This window comes from Dermacentor andersoni, chromosome 7 (assembly GCF_023375885.2).
Source record: "Dermacentor andersoni chromosome 7, qqDerAnde1_hic_scaffold, whole genome shotgun sequence".
NCBI lineage: Eukaryota > Metazoa > Arthropoda > Arachnida > Ixodida > Ixodidae > Dermacentor > Dermacentor andersoni.
In genome coordinates, this window is record NC_092820.1 from 108,309,553 (window position 1) to 108,336,106 (window position 26,554).

A 26,554-nucleotide genomic window follows, 5' to 3' on the forward strand; every position below is an offset into this window, starting at 1 on the left:
GTAGTGCGTGATTCCTTCCCGTTGACAAATTCGAATTTATGTCAGCTGTAATAGGCTCAGGGCAAACCGAGGCCACCCAGGGAGAACAGAACTGGGGCCCTTGAACACTGGTCACCTAGTTGAGTTGCAGGCGAATGTTGTTTGAATTCTGGTCTGTGGGGTGCATAGCGATGTGTAAGGTTGGCGTGTCCAAGCACGTTGGGATGACAGCATACAGCCGCGCATTGTGCATGTGGGCTTCACGCCAAAAGAAATAAGAGCAGGCGTACATTACATCGCGTGTATAGCCTGTAGCCGATGCTAACGCTCCAATAGTACGCAAGAACAGAATCAAGAAATACAGCCCATACGAAAGAAAAAAGAAAATCAAGACACCGACTAGATGACGTTTCTTTTAATGCGGAGCACACCTGTTCACATCGTTTCGGGCATCTTAAGTTTACACAAAATAATTATCCACATTCAATGCACATCATGTTGGAGCCTGTACGGCGCAAAGCTTTCGTGAAGCGGTCGCTTAAATGCTGGAAAACTAAATGCGACACGCACAGTCGTCTTTATTTTCACCTGTGCAACGTGTAATCTCGTGAAATGTTTATGTTTATGCACCGCACCAGCTGCAACGTCAATCCGCTGCAATGTTCGTGCGCTGCACAACTCACAATATAGGCCGAAATAAGCAACGCGAGTAAAAATGAACAGGAATGAGCAAAAGGCCACTCAGTGCGAATTCGCGCTGCGACTTCACTAAACACTGCGAGAGATCGACGGAAAGTGGCGTGACGTCACGAAGGTGACGTTTGTCGCGAGAAGAACGGCGAGGACAGACGTATGCCGAAAGAAGTAGGACGCGAAAGACAGGGATACGGTTACGCATCATTTCCTTTTTTTTTTTACCATTCCATACTTCCGTTCATAGCCTAATGGAAACTGGTGCGCATGCGCGCATGCTTTCAGGCGAACGTGATCTCGAGCGCACGTGCTAGTCGACGCGAGGCAGACGCCCATCAGGCAAAAAGGCCGCAACCACTGTCACGAAAGTCCGGGAGGTTTAGCTGAAAAGAGTTGCTGACACTAAACCTCGGTCTACCAACACAAAGAGTCCACTGCTCTAGCAATTAGATAACCATCGCACGCATACTCATCTCGCGCCGACGGGAACTAAACCTTTCAGAATTCAAACTGAATTCAATCTGTGCTTTGGCAAAACCACAACATGATTAGAAGACACGCCGCAGTGCAAGCGTAAAGACAACTTTTACCAGCCGGGGTTCTGGGTTTATGCGTTTCGCCCCCATCGAAATGCGGCCGACGCGGCCCTGAATCGATCCCGCGACCTCTGACTTAGCAGCACAAAGCCATCGCAGCTGTTTTCTTTCATTTCTTTTTTCGTAGACGATTTCGCAAGTGCGGCACGTAGCGTAGCACAAGCGACATCACGGACGCGCGAACCAATTTCTATTGGGCAACGGACACAGAAATTAAACGCGCCAGTAACAGTCAATCTTGCCATGGTCTCAGCTCGAGTCACGTTGCGTAACAACAATTCGGTTATACAGCGTTTCGTTGCTCCCATTCTATTCTCGCGGCAGCAAGCCATCTACGACGCTTTGTTAGATAGCAGTGCTTTTTGGATCCACCCAGGTCGCAACGCAGTAGGTTGTAACGTTGCTTCGCCGGAGCATGGAGTTTGCGACATTTATCGTGAGCGTAAATCGCCGAGGTTAACGAGGACGTAGATAGAACAACGACCCTCACTGTGGGCCCTATAACGTAAAGCTATTCCAATCTGTTTTTTTTTATCTGTTATTATTCGAATCTGCTGGCATAAATTTGCGTGACCACTTACGCAAGCATCGGGCGGTAACCCGCAGCGTTGTTTGAAAAGCCCAATCAAACGCGCTCCTCGCTTATAGGAGGTCGCTTCTTTGCTTTCAAAGTGAATAGGATTGCCTACATTGAGTAGATTTTCTTATCGAACTCGCTGGCACGAGGCAAAGAGCACGCTCAAGTGGAGCGAGTTTCGATGGGGCCGAGCTATCGCAGTGAAAGTAGATAAGCGGATGAAGAAAGTGGTACCGGCGTCAGTGGTTGATCCGCTTCCCCTTGCTTAGTTTGCGGTGATTCCTCGAAAATCGCGGCGGTGTGCAACGGAACGTTAACAATGCCGCCAGAACGGATCCTCAGCAAAGAGTTGGCAGAGCGACGTCGTCAAGGTGCCGAAAGGGCTCGATAACGTTATGCTGCCACGAAAAAAGGTTTATCATACGCAAATGAAACCAGGCTCCGCGGCCGCTCCGAATAGCGAGTGCCTGAGTGATCGGCGGGCAGCCATCTTCTATCCCTTTATTAACCGGGCAGCTTCCGGCTATTCAGAAAAGAAATCAGTTTTGTTCGGCATATTAATGCGTCTTTAACACGCACACGTCACTTTGTCGCTACGACATTTCGTGGTTTTGTGACGTCGCGTGACAAACATGCGAAGTGGGCGCAGCCAGAAAACGTTTGATCAATGGCAGAGTATTATGTCGAAAAAGGCGTCGAACGAGAAATAATTATTTTTTTTTCTTTCGTCCGGTCTAATCACGCATAATCCATGTGCACACATCATATCAGATGGGGGCGTTTTCGTGGTTTTCGTGATGTCGCATGAGAGAGAGGCGAAGTGGCGGTGCCCCGAAAATTTCTTGACCAATCATGGAGGGCTGATTGCAGAAGTGGAGTAGAAAACTTCTGTATAGCTTTACGTTATAGCGCCCGTATCACCAATGAGCTCAAAGAGCCCCCTCCTCCTGCTAAGTCAAGACACTTGTCCAGATCGTACTCTTGGCGCGACGACGAAGGCAGCTGCATTGGCGTTAGGCGAACAGCAGAGCGAGAGCGGACAAGGCATTTCGTAAGCTAGCCCTGCAAATTTCCGCCGGCTTCTTGTCACGTGTTATCATTAATATCCCCAATGCAGTACGGAGCTACTAGTGCGGAGCTACAGTGCTACCGACCTCGTCGCCGTAGTGGCCTGCTGTCTCACACAAGCTCGCGTCATGCATACGACTACTCGCCTTACACAAACGCATTGGTCCATATTGTAATGCTTTGTGGTACCATAAATGACGCTGGATAGCCAGCTAGCTGCAAAATGCTTCGGGTAACATCGATTCCCACAGGTCATGGCATCAGTACACGTTTGTTTTCTCAGTGTTTATGTCATTTCTCTATTGTTGAGAGACGGAAAGGAGGGGCTAAGATATGTACGAACCAAATAGGCATAACGATTTGTCTACGATAGAAGAAATGCTTCTTAACTCGAAAGAAGGAGCGGCATCTGCAAGAAAAGAAAGCATTCCTAGCTCCAGTGTGAAGCACCCATGCAGAGCCCATTTACTTCTTGGACACCGAGTGAAAGAAGAAAATGAGATGCGAAGAGCAGGGAGGTTAATCGAAACAGGTTCAAGTTTGCTGCCTTATACTAGTGTAAAGGTAAGGCGGATAGAAAGACGGAAAGAACATCGAAGAAAGAACGCAGTCGTGCATAAAACGGAAGTGCGGGAGCTTGCGTCTGCGCGTGCGTGCATTTGTGTGTTTGTGCACGTGCATTGTGTGTGCTGGAGCACACCGGGCGTATCTATGTGTAATCTAATATAGGTCACTGGAACGCAGAAACCTCAAGAAGGCCTTGACCAAACTTTAGTGTGACGATCGGCGATAGGTCGACATTCCAGGGTTGTCTGCTGCCTCTTGGACATCTATCGCGAACGAGATCTGCCATTGTCAGTAATGGCGTTTTCTGCTCTAGACGAAATCGAAATGCAGTAGTGGTCACACCGAAACCATGAAAGGGCCAATGCAAAAAAAGACGACAATGTCCTGGTCAGAGTGCCAAACCGAAAGGTTCTTTCTTTTCTTTTCTTTTTTTTTTTTTTTGTGGCTCTCGCTTTCGTTTGTCAAAAGCTGTTCATATCCGCTTCAAATCCTGAGGAAAAGAAATGTAACGGTTCAAGCCAATTTCCAACGGTTCATGTGCGTCTGCGTTACCTATGACTGACTACAGGAAAATGGCCCAAATTCGTTTGTTACGAAAATCGATGGCGCACGTGGGATACACGGAAAGAGTGAAAAAAAAACAATGATTAGGTACGTGCGTTGCTCTTCGTGTCGCAAGAAGTCAAAACAAAAGTTATATTGTAGAACAACACCTCAGAAGCAATACGTGATTTCCATCTCATCTACTACAATTTACGCACTAGTGTGACCAAAACCAACGTCCTAGCTATCTAATGCTTCTTCATTCCAGCGATCATGCTGGTCTCCCAGGATCGCAGAGCTATTTGACGGCTGACAGTGTCAAACGCTCACGAGTGCATTTCTAAGATGGCTGTTTTCTGAACCCCACGCTGACAACCACAATAACGGCGCCAGCACATGTTAAGTAATAGCAAGCCCGTCTTAATTTACAAATGACGTAACACTGTTAAGCCACAAGTTCAGGCAACGCAAGGATTAAAACCTCCAGAGAAAGTACCTCACGCGTACCGAAAAACGATATCTTTTTTCTTTTTCGGTTTCACTCCCGAGTTACGTTCCGGTTCAGTTGTGGCTGGTGCAAAAATAACCATCTTTATTTTATTTTAGCACTTTGTTGCGAACCTGGTTGCGATTTTACACGTGCTCACATATCTGACGCCCAAAGTTTCCCACCTTTAACATGCCGTTCATTACAAGTTATCTTCTTTCTTCGAACACTCTTTCATCTACATTACTGTCGCTCAATTCCACTTTAATATCCACTCAAACACACGCTCATTTAAAGCCTTCTTTTCTGCCACCAGCTTTCCGCCTAGTCTCTTCATTTGCCTAATTGTTCTAGCCTTTTTTAGGCACATACCTCCATGACCGCATAAGACGTGCCGGACTACTAATTTCAACAGCAAAAACAGCCCGTGGAAGAGAAGTTATATCCTGGCAATATCACGGATGTTGGTGAGTTTTCGCTAACGATTCCTAATTACCTTAGCCACACCTTCGACTTTTTTCTGATATTTTGCCTGAATCGACAGTAAGATTAATTCTTTTCGCCACCTTTGGTTTCCAGCTTCGGTATTGCCACGTTCGTGTACGTAAAGACCCATACCCATAAGTAATACGTAATAACTCAAACTGTCATTCCTCTTGAATTTATCTAAGCTACCCGTGCGGAGCAAGTTCTTCGCAACTTATTTTTCTTTTTCTAAAAAAAAAAGTCTATTTTCATCTACCTGAAGCAACTTGAGATTTCTGAGAAAAATATATTCGCGCACAATGAAAGAATACAATATTCACACGAAACAGTGCTCAAATATTCGGCGTCATGACGAATTCACTTAGCGTATCGTTCCTGGAAGAAAGAACCTGCCTCATCGCTCCCATCCTGTCGACGCCACATTCCCGCGTTGTCCCTCTTCTGTGAGTTCATCTATTGGCTGCCCAACTGCCCACCACACATTGTCCTTCTGTCACGCCGATCACAGCGCGCTGGTGAGCCCCAACTTCGGGTAGCTAAACCCACGCTTCGCGCACGCGCGCATTTTAAGCCTCTATTTCTGCCGGGCATCGAAAGGCCGGAATATCCTTCGTCGTCAAATCACTGGCATCACGTGGTCATCGCAATTTCTTCCAGTTGCACCAGCTTTTTCTCTCTATTTGAAAACAGAGGTGTCACTTTTATGTAGCATGCCTAACATTTATACAACAGCCTTACGGAATCAATAAGAAAATAATGCGAACTGAAACGTGACCAAGATATCAAACGAGCACTAACGAAGCCCTCGAGTAAAACAAGTCAAGCCGCACCTACTAGGTGCCCTGTTTGCGTTGACCAAAGTGAGTCAAGCCATACATGCATTTTGCCAGACTTTAGTACCGGCCTTTGTTGCTACGACATCTTTTCTAGCGCTAAATGCATAAACTTGGAACGAAAGGCAGAGAAGACGAGACGCACAAAAAAGAGTCTCGATTTCCGTCTCTCTTTGTCCCAAGTTTCTGGGATTAGCGATATAGGAAGCCATATATACACTGTTCCAAACGGCGACGATTGGGGCTCCGCCTCACAAATACCGGTGTCAGCGGCCCGACGCAAGGCGACAAGTCTCTTGCGCTGGCGCGCACCACCCCTTTCCTGCAGTGTTTGTCTCCCGATACCCCGAGCATCTCGCGTTCGAAGCCGTCACGAGGAGAAGAGTGCACGTGCTCTTCTGTCAGCACTCCACGACGCGTCTCGCAATCTCGAGCAGTCGGGGTCGATTCTCCTCTTGACTGGAAGCCCACAATCGACGAAGCGAGCTGTTTAAACCACCGCTCTCTTCTGCGTTGACGCTCAAGACAAGCCAAGCTCCTCTTGGTGCTGTTTGGAGGGCCCGCATCGGGACCACTGGCGTCTACGTTCGCTAAATATTCTTATCGCCCACAGGAAGCAAAAGGCGGCGTTCACGGCACCCGCGATGTGAAGGAGGCCATCGTAGGATCCCTGCTGATCCCGGTAGTAACCTGGAAGTGAAGACGCGAGCAACTTATGAAGGGAGCATTCTGGCAGATCGTCCTTAATGCTCGCGATAGCAAAGTCACGTACAAGAAAGGTGAAAGAGGGCACGGGCGTGCTTCGTAGCCGCATCGAGTGTTTCACAACGGGAGACAACAGAGGAAAACAAAGCAGGGCTACCGGCAAGAGACAAGATACAATCACAAATACGACTGAGTACAAAGCACAAATGTTCTTCGTATAAAAGAAAATTTACCCTCTACTTCATTTCAATAAGCTAGCGAAAAGCGTGTAACATTTACAACAACTACAACTACAACTTGCCAGAACTGCGACCATTTCTAAGCAGCGCTAAGTGAATTACTGTCTCATTTCGGTCAACCCTTACGCAAGATAAACGCTATAATCGATTACGTCATTGGAATTAACATTTCAAACAACAATAACCTTTATAGAATACGCACGGTTATTTGAATTCTTTCTTGATAGGTTAGCTCGTTTGGTCCGCAAATGGCACGATGCACGTTTTCTTATCAGCAGAACTGGTGTTGACTTACTCGCCCAGCTTTTGCTCTAAGGAACTGGTGTGGAGCAGTTGCTAGCCGCGCCAACGCACTTTTCTTTTTCTTTTGGTCACCTTTCTTTTTTTTTTTGGATGAAACTCCAGTAAATATAGAATGGTGGCAGTTTGAACTAGTTTGTTTTCAATATACCAATTATCGTAAAAGCGCAAGAGAAGACAGGACGAAAAGCAACATGGAGAAGCGCTTACCTCACACAAAGCTTAATGTGAAAAAAAAAGATGATTTTATACATGCTGTGAGAAAGCAGTCATGTCTTGTGCTTTGACTCTTACTAGTTCGGTAAACAGTTGTTTCTTTCTTCACCTAATTCCGTCAACACAAGCAAACCGCTCGCTTATAGGTGCTAGACGTTGCGTAGGAGTGCGGCGTACTCACCCACCAGCATCGGCCTCGTCAAGAGCAGCAGACCATTGCAGAAAGACAGGCCGCCCATCATTACGGGCAGCTGTTCTATTCCGAAGTCCCTAACGAGCAGCGGCGCTTGCAGCGAATGCCGGAATCCGTTGCTGATTCCTATGAGCGCCGAGCACACCAGCATCGTGGGGAAAGTTCTGAGCCAGACGAACAGCTCGAAGCCAGCGGCTTGAAGAACGTACCCGAAGAGCATCACAGAGTCCAGTGTCAAGAGACCCGAGTCGATGACGACGCCACTCAGCGCCCTGCAGACCAGGTCGCCGGCCGCGAAGGCGTACACGAGGAAGGCCGCTCGAGATGGGACGACGCCTCTGTCGGTGGCGATGTCCACGTACAGCATGAAAAACGTTGTCAGTCCGAAGATTATTACGGAGAAGGAGAGCGCGTCCAGCGCAAATCGGAGCGTCGCAAACCGTCTCGCGTTGGCGGTTACGTCCTGCAAAACCCCCTCTTGCGCTTGTTTCACGGAGGCCGTGTAGCGGAGGATCGAGCAAAAGTTCCTGAGGTTCCTCGCGTAATTAGTGCCCACGGACGCCTTGGGTGGCGCCAGCTCTGTTTTGCTTTCCAGAGCGGCTTTTTTCTCCTCGGAAGCGCGTTCCCGACTTTCGGAATATAAAGTCAGCAGGGGAGCTTCCGCCGACGTCTTGTCCTTCGGGAAGGTCTCGTCCTTCTTGCCGACGGTAGGGGGGTCCCTGACCTGCATCCAGGTGGGGTTTCGCACCACGATGACGGCGGGGCAGGCGTTCAGGATGAGGCCGCCGAGCAGCAGGAAGGCGCCCTTTATGCCGTACGTGACGCGGAACAGGTCCACGAGCGGCGCGGCGAAGAACATGTTGAGGCCGCACACGGTGAACATGAGGCTGCACGCGGTGGCGCGCCGCTTCTCGAAGTGCTGCGACACCAGCACCTGGACGCCGACGAAGACGCCCGACACCGCGGCTCCTGCGAGAGAGAGGCACGCGGAGAAGGTCGTCGAGTCTCGCGCAGTGGAGTTGCAGACACGCACACACACAGAGCGCGGTGGCCAAGCATAAAACGCATTGCTGTTCAAGTTGGCACGCAGTTCCGAGCTGATGGACTTGCGCTTCGGACAGATTGTTGAGTTATATAATAACAGTTATCGCATTCAATGAGCGATGGTTATCTCGAAAGTGGTGCGAATCTTCAGGATTTCTCCTAAGCGGACATGACATCAAGTACAGCTAGGCTCTAATTTCTCAGTTACAGCGTGCGTGCCGAGTAATTTAGAAGTTGAATAATGACTTTTTTTAATTAGGTATACTTGGAGGTTCCGATTTCGCAGGCAGGTATTTTTCGCCTTCTTTCAGAAATACGCGTCAGTTGTCTGACGTGTATCTGTCGTAGGCATTTGTTTTTAATCTGTTCGAAATGCAGAAACAACACGAATGATATGTTAAGGTGGCATGGCCTGACGCTTGGATTTGCTGCCGTGGGCGATTTCCGTGCAGTCATTCGTGTTAAAAGCGCGTAACAGGACTGCCGTGGCGCTGTGAGAAGTCCCTATGACAGGATCGAGTGTTCATGAAATAGCTGTTGCGTATGTAGGGCTCTCAGCCCCGTCTTAGCTTTAACGCGAAAAAGTAACAGGATGCGCCAATCAAAGTTGAACTCATAGTAAGATAAACGGAGCAGGAAAGAATATGTGTAATTTCGTACGTAATATACGCAATGCATGTATTTAATGTATGTCGTATGTAATCTACGTAATTTGTAATAAGTTGGGGGACAGGGTATCCTGGAGGGAGTGAATTACTGGTGGTGAAGAATTCCTAGTAGAGGCACGCGAATATTCGAAGTTTCGAATATGAATCAAATTGTTTCTGCTGTCCGATTCGTATTTAATTCGGGATTTAAGTATTTGAGGTTTTCGAATACTCGTTCCCTTCCAGTATTTAATGGACCCGAACCCTTATATTGGGAGCTTTGAGAGAGACAGGACGATGGGCGGGAGGACTGTTCCGAATGACTCTGCCGCAGGATATTGCTGCGTTTGGTGCGCAGGGGTACCAGTCTCTGAGCGAATGCATGGTGCAGATAACTTTGGCTCAATAATTCCCAACCATTCAATAAGAATGGCTCGCTTTTAGGTAGCCTGTTTACGTATGTGTTCCGCTTCATTATTCGGCTAATGACACTGCGTTCGTATTCCTCGTAAAACAACGTGCGTTGTTGTAGTATCGCACTTCGCTCCAGCAAATTAAACAATTATCAGTGCAGTGCAAAACTATAGTGACAACGGCATCCGAAAAAAAATATAAATTTCTTCTAGCACAGCCGTACGTGGTACGTGAAATTTCAGTAATGCATGACATTGGCCCAAATGGCGCACGCACGCAGTACCACTTCGTTTCAGCCATTATACCTAAGCGTCGAAGAAGTAAAAAAGGAATTTTAGCGGCACCTCTGCTCCTTAAACTTTTGCAGTCGGCTGCACACGCAGCTGGAAACGTGGCTGTTTCCTTGTTTAGTTACTGTCATTAGCACACTACTTCAAACAATTGAAACTAGTTCTCCTTATAATTCACGAGCTCATCTAATTGCCCAGACTTCTAAATTTGATCGGTATTACACGGATGGGACAATCTACACACACCCGATTCCTTTTTTTTTTTGCTTTTGGAAAGAGGACTCCGGGCAATATTCATGTTTCACTTTTTTAAATGATTAGAAAAAATTCGATGTCCGATTCCGTATTTGATTATTCTTTTTTTTTCTTGAATATTGTTATTGGTTCGATTCGGAAGTTTCGCCAAGCGAACACCACAAGTTTTTAGTTATGCCAGAAGGTGGGCGCGTGAAAAAAAAATGGTTAAGTCATACATTCCGGTACCCTGCTGCTACGAATTGAAAAAAGTTATATGGCAGATGACTATAACGCTGATTAATAACTATGCGTGCTCACATTAGTTGAAATTGTCATTCTTCGTAGGGCACCGTGGGTCCAATTGGCGTCCACCTGAATACCACGGAATAAGCACGCTTCCTACTTGTCCGTTTCATTTATTCGGAAATTGCTAATTTGCGCAGCAAATATTAGTAAGCCATCAAAACAAATGTTCTTTTCCACGGGCCTACGCTACAAGATCCTCTCAAGAAAAAGAACATAAATAAATAAAATTTATGACCGAAACAACAACGGGTGACAGTAGTTGTAAACAAACAAGTCCCCATTACTGAGAACACGTCCGCTGTATATTGACGAAGCCTTGCACGACAATGAAAGTTGTTCCTTGAGAGCTCGAATTATGCTAAGAGTTGACTGCCCTCTGTTTGTTGCGTATGCCTTCTGCTTCTGCTCCACACGAGACTGGCCATACGCACACGAGGTTGGTCACTGCACGTCTACAACTTTCGATATCCTTACAGCCCTAACTACACGCCAGTATTTCAAACCAATTGCGTGACGTTTCTCAGGTGGTTGCAATCTCCTTACCATGCACGAATCCCAGGACGACTGTGAGGAAGAGGACACCGTTTGCAAAGAAGCAGACGCAGACTGAGATGCCTGAGGCGAGAGAGAAGAACAGCAGCACCGGTTGACAGGAGAAACGCCGGCAGAGGTATCCAACGACGGGGCCTGCAAAGGAAGCGGATACACGGTGAAGCGTAAACTGGGGCGCTATAACGTAAAGATACTGCAGACTTTTCTATTCCAATACTGCAATCAGCCCTCCACGAATGCTCAAAACATTTTTGGGCCATGGACCGCCACTTCGACTGTCTGTCATGCCAAGTCACGAAAACCGCGGTAGATTCCCACCTAGTTTAACGTGTACGCGCTGATAAGTCATGATTAGACCAAACAAAAAAAAGATAATCATAAGATTCGACGCTTTTTTTTTTGGCCGTTAGCCCTCCGCTATTAGCCAAACCTTTTCGGGCCGCGACCGCTTTGCCTTCCTGTCACGCTACGCCACAAAACCGCAAGAACTCGCCATGTCCAAATGACGTGTACGCGTATACCGAACAAAACTGTATTTGTTTCTGAATAGACGGAAACTGCCCCGTTCCGAAAGGATTAAAAGATGAGTGCCTGCCGATCGTCCAGGCACTGGCTGTTCGCAGCTGCCGGGGAACATGAATCTATTTACGTGTAATTTATATCTTTTCCGTGCCAGTATAACATTATCAAGCCCTTTCGGCACGTATACGGCATCGCTTTGCCTACTGTTATTTGCTGGGGATCTGTTCAAGCCGTATTCTCAACCTACCGTTGCACGCCGCTGCGATGTTCGCCTAGCCACGGCAAGCTAAGAAACGGGAAGCGGACCAATCGCCGACGCCGGCTCCACCCTCCTCATCCGGTTATATATTTTCACTGCGCTGGCTCGGCCTCATCGAAACCCGCTCCACTTGAGCGTGGTCCTCGCCAATTAGATAAGAAAGGTGCTCAACGTAGGCACAGTTATTCGTTTTTAAATCAAACAAAAGTGACCTATAAACGAGGGGCTCCTGTCGCTGATGATTACTTGTGAGCGCCTAAAAGGCGGCCACGTGAACTTTGAGGAAAGGACTCTGAATCAGCAGCCTCAGCAATGGTGATCTTTATTGGTTTACTTTTAATGCGTTGGCTTTAGGAGTGTCCAAGCAAGAAAATTTATATATATATATATATATATATATATATATATATATGAAGAAAGAGGGAACCGAGGGGTCCGATTTGTATTAATCACATAATAAGAAGCCAACAAAGACGCCACGGACAAGATAGGTTAAATTGCTCGTACTTATTAATTGAATTAAACACATGATAAATTCATGGAAATGGAAGTGGATGAAAAATCAACTGCCGCAGGTGGGATACGAACCCACGTCTTCGCATTACCGCGGCGCGGTTTTCCAATCCACTTTCTGAGGTATTTATCTTTTACTTTTAGAACTAAGCCGGGGAGTGTTAGCCAGCGCCACCACGAGTTCACTCACGAGTTGACGAGTTCACTCGACACATGTTTGACATTTCTTATTATATGTCATTTGTACTGCATATATATATATATATATATATAGTGCAACTGAGTGTGGTCTGCTCCCGACAAACGTGAATTGCACTTCACTTCTTAAAGAGGCTTGTGAAAACGTATGCTTGTTTTCTTTTTGGCTACAAATAAACTTCAAACGTCAGGGATGTGCCCAGTGAGGTCGTGAGCAACAATTTACAATGTGGTGAACGCGGTTTAAATAATAAATCTAGGACCTAGAAGAGGTGCAACCTAATGCTGACGCATTCCTCCCGAATTTACCCCTAAAATGGAGGTGAATTTTTTTAAAGCCACTCTTTCATTGCGAAGCCTCCCGTATTTGCCTTACCGGGGCTGCTTGCCGGGTGCTACTTTGCATTTTGTCGAATAGCTTGCACGCAAGACAGCACTAACATCTTTACTACCGTTATAGTTGTTCAGGCTGCTGGCCTTCTTTTCTATGAAATTACTCGGTGATAAAACAAATTATACCTAGATATCCTCGTAACAGCAAATATACGCCATCAAGAGGACAATTTCTTTTACAAGTTTTTCTATGCCTACTTTTGCAACCGTTAGGTAACAATCGCACGCGTGCTTCAATCGTGCCAACGCCATAAGACCTCTTTGAAATGAGCGCTGCGTGTTGGTGATGATGACAAATCACATACTACGGCACACACGCGCCGCGGGGGAGTGGCCGAGAAGCAGGGGACACACTTAAAATACATAATAAGAAGTTCAGAAACATTACCAATATATATTGTCACGATCGTCGAAAATCTGATCAGCGGGTCAAGGGCGTCGGCTTTTATACATCAGTCGTCGAATGTTCCAGAGTAATCGCTGGGACCCGCGTGCCTTCCACAAAGTTCTACATCATTCGCGTCGCGCACACATGCGATCAGATTACACAAGGTTCGGTCACAGACAGCGGACGGAAGCATTGATAACATTCCAGAAACTTCCTATACATGCAGGCGCGTCCTGCGCTGTGCGATAACATATGTTAGGCGGTGAAACGTGTCGCCCGATATAGACAAACAAGTACACGTGCCAATATATATGGCGTCCCACATAACTTGAACCAAGAATTTATAGGTGAAAGGCGCGTCGCAAGCGAATTAAACCGAACGCATACTATTCGCAATAGCCTATAGTAACTCCGACATTTTTTTGTTTTCCCCATAACTCACTTATTAATCAGGTTTCATTACCCAAATTTTTAATTATTGGCTGAGGACCTGAAGTATGATACGCAGATTTGTAGAGCACCTTCAATTAAACTAAACTTAATCAAGTAGTGTGTTATGGAGAAAACAAAAGCTGTCTGAGTTACTATAGGTATTGCGAATAGTATGCGTTCGGTTCAATACGCTTCCGACGCGCCATTTATATTTAAATTCTTGGCTCAAGTAAAGGGGGGCACCCTGTATAACACTTGTAGTTATCTCGTAAAACGGGTGCGCGAGAGAACGCATATGCAGGCGCCATTTTCCTTCACGCCAAAGAAACAGTATTGAAATCTTAGAAGTTATAGCATTTGATTAACCACTTCACGACAGCTTCAAAGTGGGAAACGTTTTCGATGGCCAGCATAATACTGAACTGGCCTGCACCGCTGCGCATTCCTCTACGACGTCATCATAACCCCTCACCACACCACGGCCTTCGAGATCTGGAAGCGCGCGTTCTCGCCCCATCTCGGAGGCCACGGCCGCGCACTTGCGCTCCCTTTCTTCTCCTTTGGCGACAAACCAAGGTCCGAGCAGCGGCGAAGCGGTGGGCCAAAGCTCACCGTGTCCACACGAGAGGGAAATGGTGAGGTGAATGACCTGGATAGCTGGTTTCACGAAACAGCGTGAACGGGAGTGCGCGTGCTTCTGAGGCAGTAACAAGCAGCGCACGCTGCTAATTTTTGCTGGCGGCCCATTTTGCGACAATAAACGAGAACTAGTGATCGATTACAAAAAGACAACAGAAAGAAAGCAATTTCTTTTATATTTTGACATTTACTGAAGACGAATGCTCCCGCGATAAATTTTTTGTCAACGTATACTCTCAGATCACGCACAATGTGCAGACGCGGTATCGACCAAATGCATCCTGAATATTAAGAAATGGGAACGCTGGCAAGTTGGGCGACAACTGCGTTCATTTTCAAGGCACCCGGAGGCAAGGTCGATGAGCGTGTCATAAGCAAGAAAAAAATAATAATCTGTAACGTATAGAAAACGGACGTAGAGGGCAACTGAAACCGTTTTTTGTACGTATAGCTCAAGGAAACACTTCGTCCGCAAAATACTTCCTTTCCTTTCGTCATCATCGTTATCGTCGTCATTAACAGCACCAGCAGCAAGAAGAACAATGACAACAATCACAACAACAACCTATTGTATATCCAGCACAACACGAAGGCCCCTCCCAGCGGTCTCCGATTGGTCCTGTGTTTGTTCTGCCGAGAGTACTACATTCTATGCCCGCTTTCCTTTAGGCTTCGTCGACTGATCTCGTTCCCATCACGTATTTTTCTGCTATTTCCACCATTCAAAGAACAACCGATCTCGCGCAATACTTCTCATCCGTCAGCAAGAAGCCCTTCTGCCTTTCTTTGTCGTTCGGCCAGTCAGGCTATCAACCTCCTCTATTCGGCCGCAGCAGTCTCCCCCTTATACAGCGCGTTTGCGGCGTAACTGGGAAAGAAGAAAGTGCCGACGCTATTCGGCGACCTCGCCCTGCAAGTGAAGCTGCCTCGGTAATGCGAATCCTTGGCCTGTTAACGCATCTCGCCTTATCTCCTTCGCGCTTCACTGAACACGTATCAACTTAAAACAGCGACCGCACACAACGTTTGACTTCGTAACAATGCGTGCATTCAGCTGGCACCTTGGAAACGGTGCCGACAGTCGTACGCAGTTATTGCCATCGCCAGCCTTTCAAACAACGATGCAACCGTATCGACGCTACGAGCATGTTGTACACGCAAGGCACCAACATAGATTTACTCTTATACTGTTCATTCCCTTCCCCCCCCCCCATCTTTTTGCTTCCCTTTTGTCTTCTTTCTTTTCTGTCATTTTGCGTGCCTTTTTACACCCTTACCCTGTCCGTGTTGCCAACAGCAGATAACCTCTGGTTAAGCTCCCTCTCATTTACTTTCTTTTATTTCACTGCTTCACAAGCATTACCATTGAGGCTAATAAAAGCTGGGCCATTTTCCGAAAAAATAGAATGAAAGCAAGGTTAACGTGTGAAAACTAGACACTGAAAGAGCGTTAGTACAAAATATAAGGGGCAAAAAAGGCGGACAAGTTCAAGTCCTCTGTTCTCGTCGTGAACTTGCCTGCGTCTTTCTTTTTTTCTTTTTCTTTTTTTTTTTCATTAGTAATCGCGTTGCTAAACTAGTCACAACTGAAAACTCCCTTCAGCACACTAAAAATACAACTATGGACTTGGCGTTAGGTTTCCCTCGTCTAAATAAAAATTTTGAGGCTTCAGCCTTAGCGTAACAAACATGGTATTTATTTGGCTCTCACACAGACAAAACAATCCAAGAGAATAGGGAAAGAGCCAGCTGGCAATTTCCACAAGGACGGGCATAACGCCTGCCGGCTCCAGAAGAAAAACAATACGCAGATAAAAGAATAGTGCGTGAAAAGCATGGCAGCGATTTAGAGGGAGAGGAAAATGACTACAAAATGGGTGGGGAGTGTGCACAACAACACGATAATAAAACATGCATGTGACTCACACACTCGGTGAGTGGCACATAACGTCCGGAAAATTGTCCGCAAATTAACACTAAAATTGTATCAATATGGAGGGCTATAATGGGCGTTGTGGCGCCGAAGACGTAGCGGACGAGCTAAACATCGCCCCTCGTAGTTCGCGCTAACAGCGCGAAATTAGACCGGACGCAACGAAGCATACGCAGGCGCCACGAACAGCGGTGCTCAAATGATAGCACTGAGCTACAAAGCGAGATCCATAAAACAGAGTATTACAACCGCGCATGCGGGGGCGCTCGTTCTCTTACTGTAATATACCCTCTTTCCTTCTTTGTGATGAAAGCGTACGTAGTGCTCATGCAGCGATCCCATTCTTTTTCGATGCTAATTTCGCCTCGAAGACAAATCATTCAGGTGCTGATGAGAGCCCACGTATAGATCGGTTTCAGTTTGTATAGTGCATTCTTCAGTTGTGTGTAATATACCAAACCAGTTTCTATTTAATCGAATATCACGCTGATGAACGTTTACTCTTGTAGGATTTGATTTCTCTTTTTTTTTTCTGTACAAAGGTACACTTCATGACTCAAAAAGTAACGATCTGGGATTTCGCGTGCGAAAGCCACGATCTAGTTACAAGGCACGTCGTAGTGGGAACTTCGAATTAATTTTGACCACCAGGGGCGCGATCGAAGATCGCTGGAGGCGAAACTGAGCGCGAACTGAGTAAGTCTCCACACAACGGTCTGCCATCGCGCCCCCGCTTTCACAAAAAAGGGCTACCTCTCCCACCGTGATCCGCAAGATCTCCCGCCCTGCACGCTATTGCTTCCGCGTGCGTGTGGTACTCTCTAAGCGCTATCATTCGGGCGCCGTCCAGTCTCAGCAATATGGCACCTGCCGAAGAAATCACGGAGCGAGCAACCAACTAGCCCCGCGGCCAACTGCGTTTACTTGCAGACGGCGCCGCGTTCGCCATAATTCCCACCTGTGAGGCAAACGACGCTGGAGCTGAGCACGAGAGGCCAGGACGCCTCCTCCCTGCTGACGCCGTAGGTGTCGACGATGCCGAAGAAGAGCACGCCTGCCGACTGCTGCGCCATCATGGCGCCGCATAGCAACCAGCTGAGGAACGCCGCCGTCACCCAGCTCCAGCGGGAGTCCAGGCCGAAGTGCGGGTCCGACCGCAAGGACGCCTCACTGCGAGCCATTCGGGCGGCTTCCTATACAGATGAATGGATATTGAGTGGATGTCATTAGCCGCACGGTACCAGGATCGTGGGAAGCCAGCGAAACGACTAAAGAATGGATAAGAGCGCATGCGGCCAAGCATTACCAAGCTCACGACCATCCGCTTACGGTATCTTCTAAAAAAAAATCTACAATCATTGCGTTCTACGGGCAATGACATGTGAGCATTAACGTACAGTATTAACATAGACCACGGTGATTAACATGATGATGGCGATCAATTACATTGACATCCCCTACGAAGCACAGCGGCGACTAATAGTCGCCTAGCCTGCTTGAGCTGATCAGGTTTTACTCCATATATCGCAGCCTAGCATTGTGCCTATCACTTCGCGATCTTGTCTCTCTTCAAGAAAACCTCGCTCTATATTGCAAACCTACCTGTGCCTGTAACGGCTCCGGATCTATCAATCTTTTCTCTGCATTTTTTTTCACCAATACACTTGCGTACCTTTTTATCTCGCGTGAGCAGGATGATGATAATGATGATGATGATTGGCAACCCTTTAGAAGTAGGGCCAGGGCAAACAGTCACCCAGCCAGCTTAACTTATTCAGGTTTTACTACATCTATCACTACATACCAATTTGCCTATTTCATCTCAATCGTAACTTTCGTATTTTCAAACTCTATGATTATGTTGCACCATTACCTGTACACTTGGAATGATTCCGTTTCAGTTAATATTGTCCTTCCTTTTTTGCACGAATACTCTATTCGTCTCTTACTTTTCTCGACTGCTGACTAGTTCCATCTTCTTTGAATCCCAGCGCTTCTTATTTTGGCATTCAATTACCATGTGCCGAATCGTTTCCAGTCCCTTATTTTTTTTTCTTTTTGGAGCACACATCCGCCTTATTCTGTGGCGCATAATTGCCCCGATATGTTTTTGCCCTCAGGCGGCTAGCTCGGGCATCAGACAGCAAGGCACCGTTTTTGTGTTATCGTACAGATGTTCTTTTCTAATTTCTTTCTTCCCGTTCTTTCATATATCTGTGGTCTTTCCTGTTTCTATTCTTCACGCTGTCTCTGTTTACTGACCCTGTTTCTCTCAATTTCTGTTTTAAGACTCCTGGTTCTCTCCTTACACTGTCAATTAACCTGTACTTCGGTGCCAACTTTCTTGACCTCTGCCTGCATTCCCGGGGCACGCTTTTAAGGTGCAGATGTTTGTGCACTTTCGCCTGCTATTTCTTTTCATCCATGTTCCTTGATTTTCCTTCAACACTAACCTTCCTTTATGCTTCTCTGGCTTCAAAAGATGTCCAGCCCAGTTCACCTTGCACTGCATAATTTGTGTTTTTTTCGTAGGCCCCCAAAGCGAGTCGGCCCACCGCCCTCTCGTTAACCTCCAACCCCAAGGGGATTTCTGACTGACAGCCCAGAATTGCATTTGCGAACGCTAGCTCTGGTGCCATTACACTTTTTAAGATTCCTCGCACCACCTCGTATTTATTGTAGGCCCAAAGCGCTTTATGTTTTATTATTGCTAAGTTTCGCTTCCCTTTAACTTTTAGTTTATCTTAGTGGACCCTTGAGTAGGCCTCTTTTTTTTCGTTCATGTATACACCCATGTATTTCTATTGCTTCACTTCCTTTGAATTGATACCACGTCATCACTCGTCTATTCACTAAAAATCATAATTATTGATCTCTCTGTACTAAACAAATGGCCTAGATTCGGCGCTGCTTGGTCACTTGTGTTCGCAAGTCTCTGTATATATCTTGCATTGTCCGCCAGTAGCACTACATCGTCCGCATACATCAGCCCAGCGGCCTTCTGTTGTACCTATTGCTCATTACGATTAATAGTTCCCCGATAGTTAACTTCCAATGTGGACCCAGTGAAACGAGACATGCCGTAAAATAATTAAAGATTGCTGGCTAAATATGAACCACGCAGCGAAATTTTCTATTCGAGTGAAGTACACGCGGGGTGGCGTTTTATATTATAACTCCTAATAATTATGTTTGAAAGCTAAATCGATTTTGCGACGGCTGTTCGTTGATTGATATTTGTTACAGTACCCGCCTCAGTATGCTCGCCCTCACCGCTGCCTTTCGAAACCTGTTGCGGAACTAAGTTTGCTGTAAAACTGTTGCTCTAAGGTAGAGTAAACACTCCGAGCTGAAACTTCCCGCGCGTATGTATAATCCCTCGACAAGCAGACGTCACCATCGAACACTGTCTTTACAGCATCAGAGATAACAAATGCAGTTAGATAAACAAAGGGTTGTGCTCTGATCGCTGGCGGCAGCTCATGGTTTATCAGCTCAGATGATTAGAAACCACGTGAACAACGCGCGTGGCGGAAGTGAAAGTGTCCAGACGGCTAGGAGAGTGACGGGGGCACGGTCTCCTCTAAAGATAACGCATGACGCATATGGCGCTGAGATGTAAGAGACGTAAGGGGCGGGGGGGGGGGGGGGGGGGGGGTTGCACAAAACTCTGGGATAATAAACACGACACTCGAGGGATTCTCACACGACAATGACATCTCCAAAGAGCTTCGCTGGGCTCTGGTCAATTGCACTGCGACATCGCACAGGTATTCTAAAGCATCTACCGTTTCTTGGTCAGCAGCCGTAATCACTTACTTAACTCATAAATACCCCGTGAAAGAAATTACATATGCGGGGAGCAAGTAACATAACACAAGAATGTAGTCGCAAGAGTATCAAACACGAAATACATGGAGGTAAAGGCTTTAAATACGGAAACAAAATGGCACGAACAACGTAATATAGAGTACAAATATAGTATGCGAGGTCATCATTTGAACTGGTCATTAACAAAGTGTTTGAACTTCTTGTGGGTGCGCTAATTAGCAATGTCATGCCGGTACAATCAATTCCAGTCAAATGGGACAACAAGTAGACATGACTAATGAAAATAATTTGTTTTCGCATGCGTAGGCGCTGCATACTTAGGGGATTAAAAACTGTCACGATATCCATATTGGAGAAAAGAAAAAATAATTATCTAAGTCAGGAAAATGCTAATACGCCAAATGAGGCATGCAGACTCGACTGACCTGATGAAGGTGAGCTAGACCGCGGGAAGATCCAAGAATAACTGAATGTCAGTAACACTATGATGATGGTGGTGCTGTGAGGCAATGGAGCGTGAAGCGTGGTTTTCTATGGATTAAAGGCAACTAATTAGGTAACCTTGAAGGGAGTTCCAGACGGCCAAGGCGCATTGAAACTTTGCTCGTATGAATATATTACGTATGCTAGCTTACGCACAGCTGGAGGACAAAAGCGGAGCAATCGTTTGTATTGGTTTTTTTTTTCCTCTGGCAATTGATCGAATTATCGATTCTGTGTGCGTTCTTCTTTTCGTAAAATTTGTGCGGAAATCACGTAACAAGTATACCGGACTCCAGACCATTCCGTACAAATCTCAACGAGACGTTGCGACATATCCAATGCAGACTTTAGAATCTATGTGAAGCAAAGATTTCGCGAAACGGGTAGTGACATGCTACGAATTCGCCCACTTCATTTCTTCGTTTATTTTTGGGTGAAGGAAACCGTTTTACGCCATGTAGCAGCTATTATCTGATCTCATGTTTCTTAACTTATTCTTATTTATTTCATATGCGTCGCCCGCTTCTTGGCCAATCCCCCGCTTGGGTATGTGCTTTACTGCTATCGCCCGTCGGCCCATAAAGCGGTGAAGGCACTTTTGTGCTTCTTAAGGACGACGGGCTTGTGCGACCATTTGTGACTATTAATGCAATTTCTGTAAGGCCGCACACGTCAGCGAACTCACCGCAATCTCCTTCTTTCCTTCCCTCCTCTCTCTCCCTGTTATCTTTGTTTTCCCCCTTTCCCATTCCCCCAGTGTAAGGTAGCCAACCGGACGTTATTCTGGTTAACCTCCCTGCCTTCTGCTTATCTCTTTCCCTCCTCCTCCTAGCTATGCGGAAAGACAGCACCAGCACCATGGGAGCAGCCACGGTCAGGAAAGTCTGGGAGGATTCGCTTTAAAACTTGAGCGATATTTCCTTTATATATGCAAGTAGCCAAACGCCGTGAGCTCTTTCGTGCTGATTGCAGTTTTTATTAGGACCTCCACTAACGGCGATAACCCCGACGAAGACGGCCGTGACGGTGATGCTGAAGGTGAGGCGTTTCTGGCAGTCATGGGTAACGTTTCGGCGTCGCTGTTCGCGATGAGATTAAGAATGTTCATTTACCCCAAAAGTAAACGCTGGCCGATCTGCATCTCCCTGCGCTAGCAGCGTTATCAGGAGCTACGTAACACGCGAAAAGAAAACCTGCGGTGCCTTTGGTACGCTTTTAAATCCGGCCTGATTAACGGCTCATGCGAAGGAGCGCTAGTTCCAGCGGTCGACGCTAGGGGAACCTTTGTGCGCTTGCAGAAACCATTAATTTTCGTGCCGTTGACGTAAACAGTGGTGATATCACCGCGACAATCATCGCGTTTCCAAAGAAACCAACAGCGGACAGTGATCGGCGCCGTGCGTTTATCGAGCGAACGGTCCTCGCGGGAACTCTTTGCCACTGATAAATAGTTGCAGCGAACTCGACAAGCTCCCCTAGCGCCGACCGTTGGAAGAAACGCTCCTTCGCCGGAGCCGCGCATATCGCACGACCATCGCAAATAACGTTCGCGCATTCCATACAGTATGCACTGCTACTCCTATAGTACATGGAGATGTGGCACGGCCACCGCTCGCGTGTTCCGGTTACTTTCTGGGGCACCTGTACACCTTGCCAGAATTAGGCGTCTCTCCCAGATGCGGAAGATGGGGGTTCGGCTTTTACCGGCACCGCGTCGCCTTATCATCCACTCTGATTTTCTTCTTCCTTATTAGCTGCACGTTTAAAATGAACAGAACAGTATTTTTTTCCTATGTTTTCCCTGTCTTCATTGCCTGTTTGCTTTATATTATAGCTAACAAAACAATGGAGCCCTACCCCCCCGCCCCTCCGTTCACGATACTCTTCGCACTCACTAGCTGTCTGCGACTTTTCGTCGAAAAAGAGGTGTAAATTTGATATTTATCAGCTACAAGCTACCACCGCTATTTTTCAGAAAGTGGTTTGAAAGGTGACTGCGAACTCTGGCAGTACTTAATAATGACGAGAGGGCAAGTGAAGGACACTTCGACACTGGGACAGAACTGATGGTTGAAACAGCTGAACGAAATCAAAGTTGGCCAGAAGCGATGGAGCGAAGAGAAAAATACCAGCATTGTTAAAAAATAAATGCCGGCGATACTGAGCACCGTTATTTTCTTAACGCTTGATAGAATAGGAAAGTGCCCATACCACAAAAGTAATCTCGAACGTCAGTCACTCCCCTGATCCCGAAACACACGCGCGTGGCTTGCCTTGTAGCAATACAGCATTAAAGGACACCACAGTCTACATTTCCGAAGGTTCCAAACCTGGTCAGCCGCATAGAGCATTGCCCACTTTACTCAAAACGGATCCACTTTTAGCTGGATAGTTTTAATGCGCATGCATTCTAGGGCTATTGCACTCAGAAAATCTGTCCGTACGGCTGTCTGTAGCGCGTGACACGATGCGGTCCATAACTGTACATCGATCTTATGGGGGTATATATGAGAATGCCTTGTGACAACGTATGACTGCTGAGATTGATGCTTATGACTATATATATAGTGACTATATGCGAGTGACTGGGAAGAATGCCTATGCATTATAAGACAACTCCCAGTGGGGAGTTCCTGCACTAATTCACCAGTGCCGCTAGCCAGTTCCGTTCGGCCAACTTACAAGCAGACTCTCACAAGGACGCCCTCGCCCTCATCCGCCCTCCCCTTCGCCATGGAAAGGGTGAGGTGAGGATCGGCTTCCAAAAATAGGTGAAATTGACAGCGCGGGATTCTGGCGGCGACGATGTGAAGCTGAATGAGAAACCGCCGCGGGCACGATCTGTTTCCGCGCCATCGGGCTTAGTAGCGCGGCACCATCCATCATGACGGATCCTTATTGTCCGAGAACAGCGGACGAAAATCAAGTGCAAAATTTATTTCCCCTGCAAGGTGAGTTTCATCAGCAGCAAACGGTCCATTTCTTTTCCTTCAAATTTTTTTTTCGTTACTCAGTTACCCTCGGAGCTTAAAGCATTTACGGTATGCAATCTGTACCTGTACCAAAACGCGTAGAGTATATTCTATGCGCCAAATATGGTACTTGATGACGCAAATCTGAGGGATTGCATACGGGCATGAGCCCCACGAACTCGCCCAGCTCCCAGCCATAAGGGTTTCCACTTCCGCGTCACTCGTAACTCGAATGTTAAACCAGCACGAAACTACGCATGCCTATCTATCAGTCGATTTGATTTCATCATGCTGCCAACAGCGCACGCTACGAGATTCGTGTAGAAGGCGGCGCGGGCTCTTACCGACGACTAAAGGCTTTGTTTACGCGTTTCGCAAGAAGAGCTTCCGGTCAGCTGACGGGCATCGGAAATGTGAGGAAATGCAGCTTCGCAGAAGCGAGCTCGCTCCCGTCGGAACTTCGGGAGAGCTGTCACTGCAGGGCACTCAGCCAGGCAGGCAGCGCAGTGGTCGGTATAGCTGACTGCGCCCTCACCACGTCGCAACGCCCTTCCGAACCGCCAAGCAATCCCTACGCGCTTGCGATTACAGTTCCTGCGTCATCCTTTTCCTACAGTTGGCATCATCCATGGTGTCCGCAGTACACCCTCAGAAAAAACTGCGCCCTTTTCGGCTTGTCTTGTCCCTGTAAAAAAATAATAATCTATATCGCCTGCACTTCCTCTCTCTAAGGATGCATGCGTAGCCGGTACGTTCTGGGCACGAACGGCACGCGCGCATCGGCGTGACATGTGCACAGCCATAGAGTTTCTCACTATAATACCTAGAGGGAAATCTGGCGCCACCGTCTATGGGAGTTTCTTAAGGGGGCGCCGTGCCGTCATGGCAATGACGGTATATGTGCCTGCGAGGCTCGTGTTGGCTGGTGTTGTAAGAGGCTTCGTCTAAACCGTGGATATGGCTACACAAATAACGCGTCCTCAAAGTAAAATCTTAATGAAATGTTTCCATTCACGCATAATACATCTTTACTCACCCACAATGCATGACCAAGCGAAGAAAAGCAAGAACAGACGACCAACTGTTTCAAAGCGAGCGCGAACCTTGTCGTCTGTACAACTTTAACGGCCCGCTGATACTTTTTACGTAACATATAGTCGTACACGTAATAACAAGTTTTCATAGTTAAACAAAACATGTTTTCGCGTAATAATAAAGCTAATACAGCTTTTTACGCGCTGTTTTAGTAGAAAATGAATCATTGTGACAGACAGAACGGTACTTGCCAAGCGCGTCTTCAAGGTGTCCTGTCTCTCCGAGAACGATGTCAATCCGAAGTCACAACATACCGGCATTCCCATGCATACCACAGCGCAGCAGCGCCAGATTTCCCTCTAGGTAATGTAGTGAGAAACTCTATGGACACAGCCTTCCTGACAGGAAAGCGCCGAGAGCGCAGAGCTAAACGAAGGAATTGCGCGCAAGGCGTCGCTGACCATTATCCTCCGGAGACGAGATAAAACCCACAGAGCATAAAAAAGAAGTGTTTAGGGTGGGCAAACCAACCAGGCCAATCCAACACCACGCTGATCGTGTCGTTACATATTGCTGATATTGGAGTTACCTGATCGTAGGAGGCGGCGGACGGGTGAACACTGCAGCAGCGAGTAAGGAACGAGTGGTCTCAACGAAGGTTCGTTCTCCTTTTATGTCTAGCAGGCAAGTAAGAGGGTACGGATCATCCAACAAGCTCCTCTATACGCTGCTGTGTGCCGCTTTGATTAGAACGGAAGCCAAGGGCTCGCGATAGCAGCCCCCTGTGGAGTGGCAACAAATGAATCGTCAACAAGACGCCTTATCGGGCGCGCCGAAGAAAAAAAAAATAGAACATGCGAGCGTGGTTGCCACACACGGGGAAACGCGTTCAGACAAAACAAGACGATGTGTAACCGGCGCAGGCCATAGGATAACATGCACGTGCGGTCGCCGGTACGACGTACGGCGAGCACCGGATGGACCCAGCCGCTTTCGTGCGTACGCGTGCGTTCGCGCCAGTACTGCCACCTAAAAGTCAGTGTTCCTCTTTTGCCAAGGCTCCAGCTCTATTCCGCAAAACTTGTCCGTGTACCATTTCGCTTGTCTGTACAACATTTCTTGTAACCAATTGTTATGAACGAATAGTAAATTGAAACTGAAAACCTAAGCAATTTAAACTTCTGTCACCAACTATAAGGAATGTCCATGAGCGTGTGAGAGTTGCATAGTTTTATAACACCCTCCGGGCTCCGTTGAGAGAGAGTCAGTAGGACGATCGTTTGTAAATTTCTTTTTTAAGTCAGTGCTGATGGTTACTTCCTGCAAGCTTTAGTCAGTGCTGACAAATACAGAGTAACCCGCCGTGGTTGCTCAGTGGCTATGGTGTTGGGCAGCTGAGCACGAGGTCGCGGGATCGAATCCCGGCCACGGCGGCCGCATTTCGATGGAGGCGAAATGCGAAAACACCCGTGTACTTAGATTTAGGTGCACGTTAAAGAACCCCAGGTGGTCAAAATTTCCGGAGTCCTCCACTACGGCGTGCCTCATAATCAGAAAGTGGTTTTGGCACGTAAAACCCCATAATTTAATTTTTTTAAATACAGAGTAGTTAAATACTGATTTACCATATCACGCCACGCTGTTTCAAAAAAAGAAAGAGGGAACTGAATGAATTACCATATCCCAAAGCAGGTGATTACGTTACTTATTGTCGGGAACCATTGCGACAAAGGAAAGAAGGTTTCTTTCGCTGATTGCTAAGGAAACGCTGCACATCGAGCATTCCGCCAAACGTGGCAGTGACTTCACTACAGTGGTCGTCTGTAGCAATATATTAAGTTGCTTTGAGCCGCACTTATATTCAAGGGTTCAATTTACACGCAACTAGATGTCTGAGATTTTTCTTCCTCTCCTCCCCCCCCCCCCCTCCCCTTGGCATTGCTTGTCAGATCGGGGAAAAACAAGTCACGTACGCTGAGAGAGA

General features: G+C 47.1%; 1 protein-coding gene across 1 annotated transcript; it reads right to left on the reverse strand.

Moving 5' to 3' along the window:
• Positions 1 to 379: 379 nt before the first annotated feature.
• On the reverse strand, positions 380 to 25,254 carry LOC126534635 (monocarboxylate transporter 14-like). Its single transcript, XM_055072545.1, has 5 exons — positions 25,160 to 25,254; positions 17,208 to 17,442; positions 10,964 to 11,107; positions 7,471 to 8,451; positions 380 to 6,519 (listed from the first exon to the last, which is right to left on the reverse strand). The coding sequence occupies exons 2-5, from the start codon at positions 17,428 to 17,430 to the stop codon at positions 6,350 to 6,352; spliced, it is 1,518 nt and encodes a 505-aa protein (XP_054928520.1). The 5' UTR covers positions 17,431 to 17,442; positions 25,160 to 25,254; the 3' UTR covers positions 380 to 6,349.
• Between the last annotated feature and the right edge of the window lie 1,300 nt (positions 25,255 to 26,554).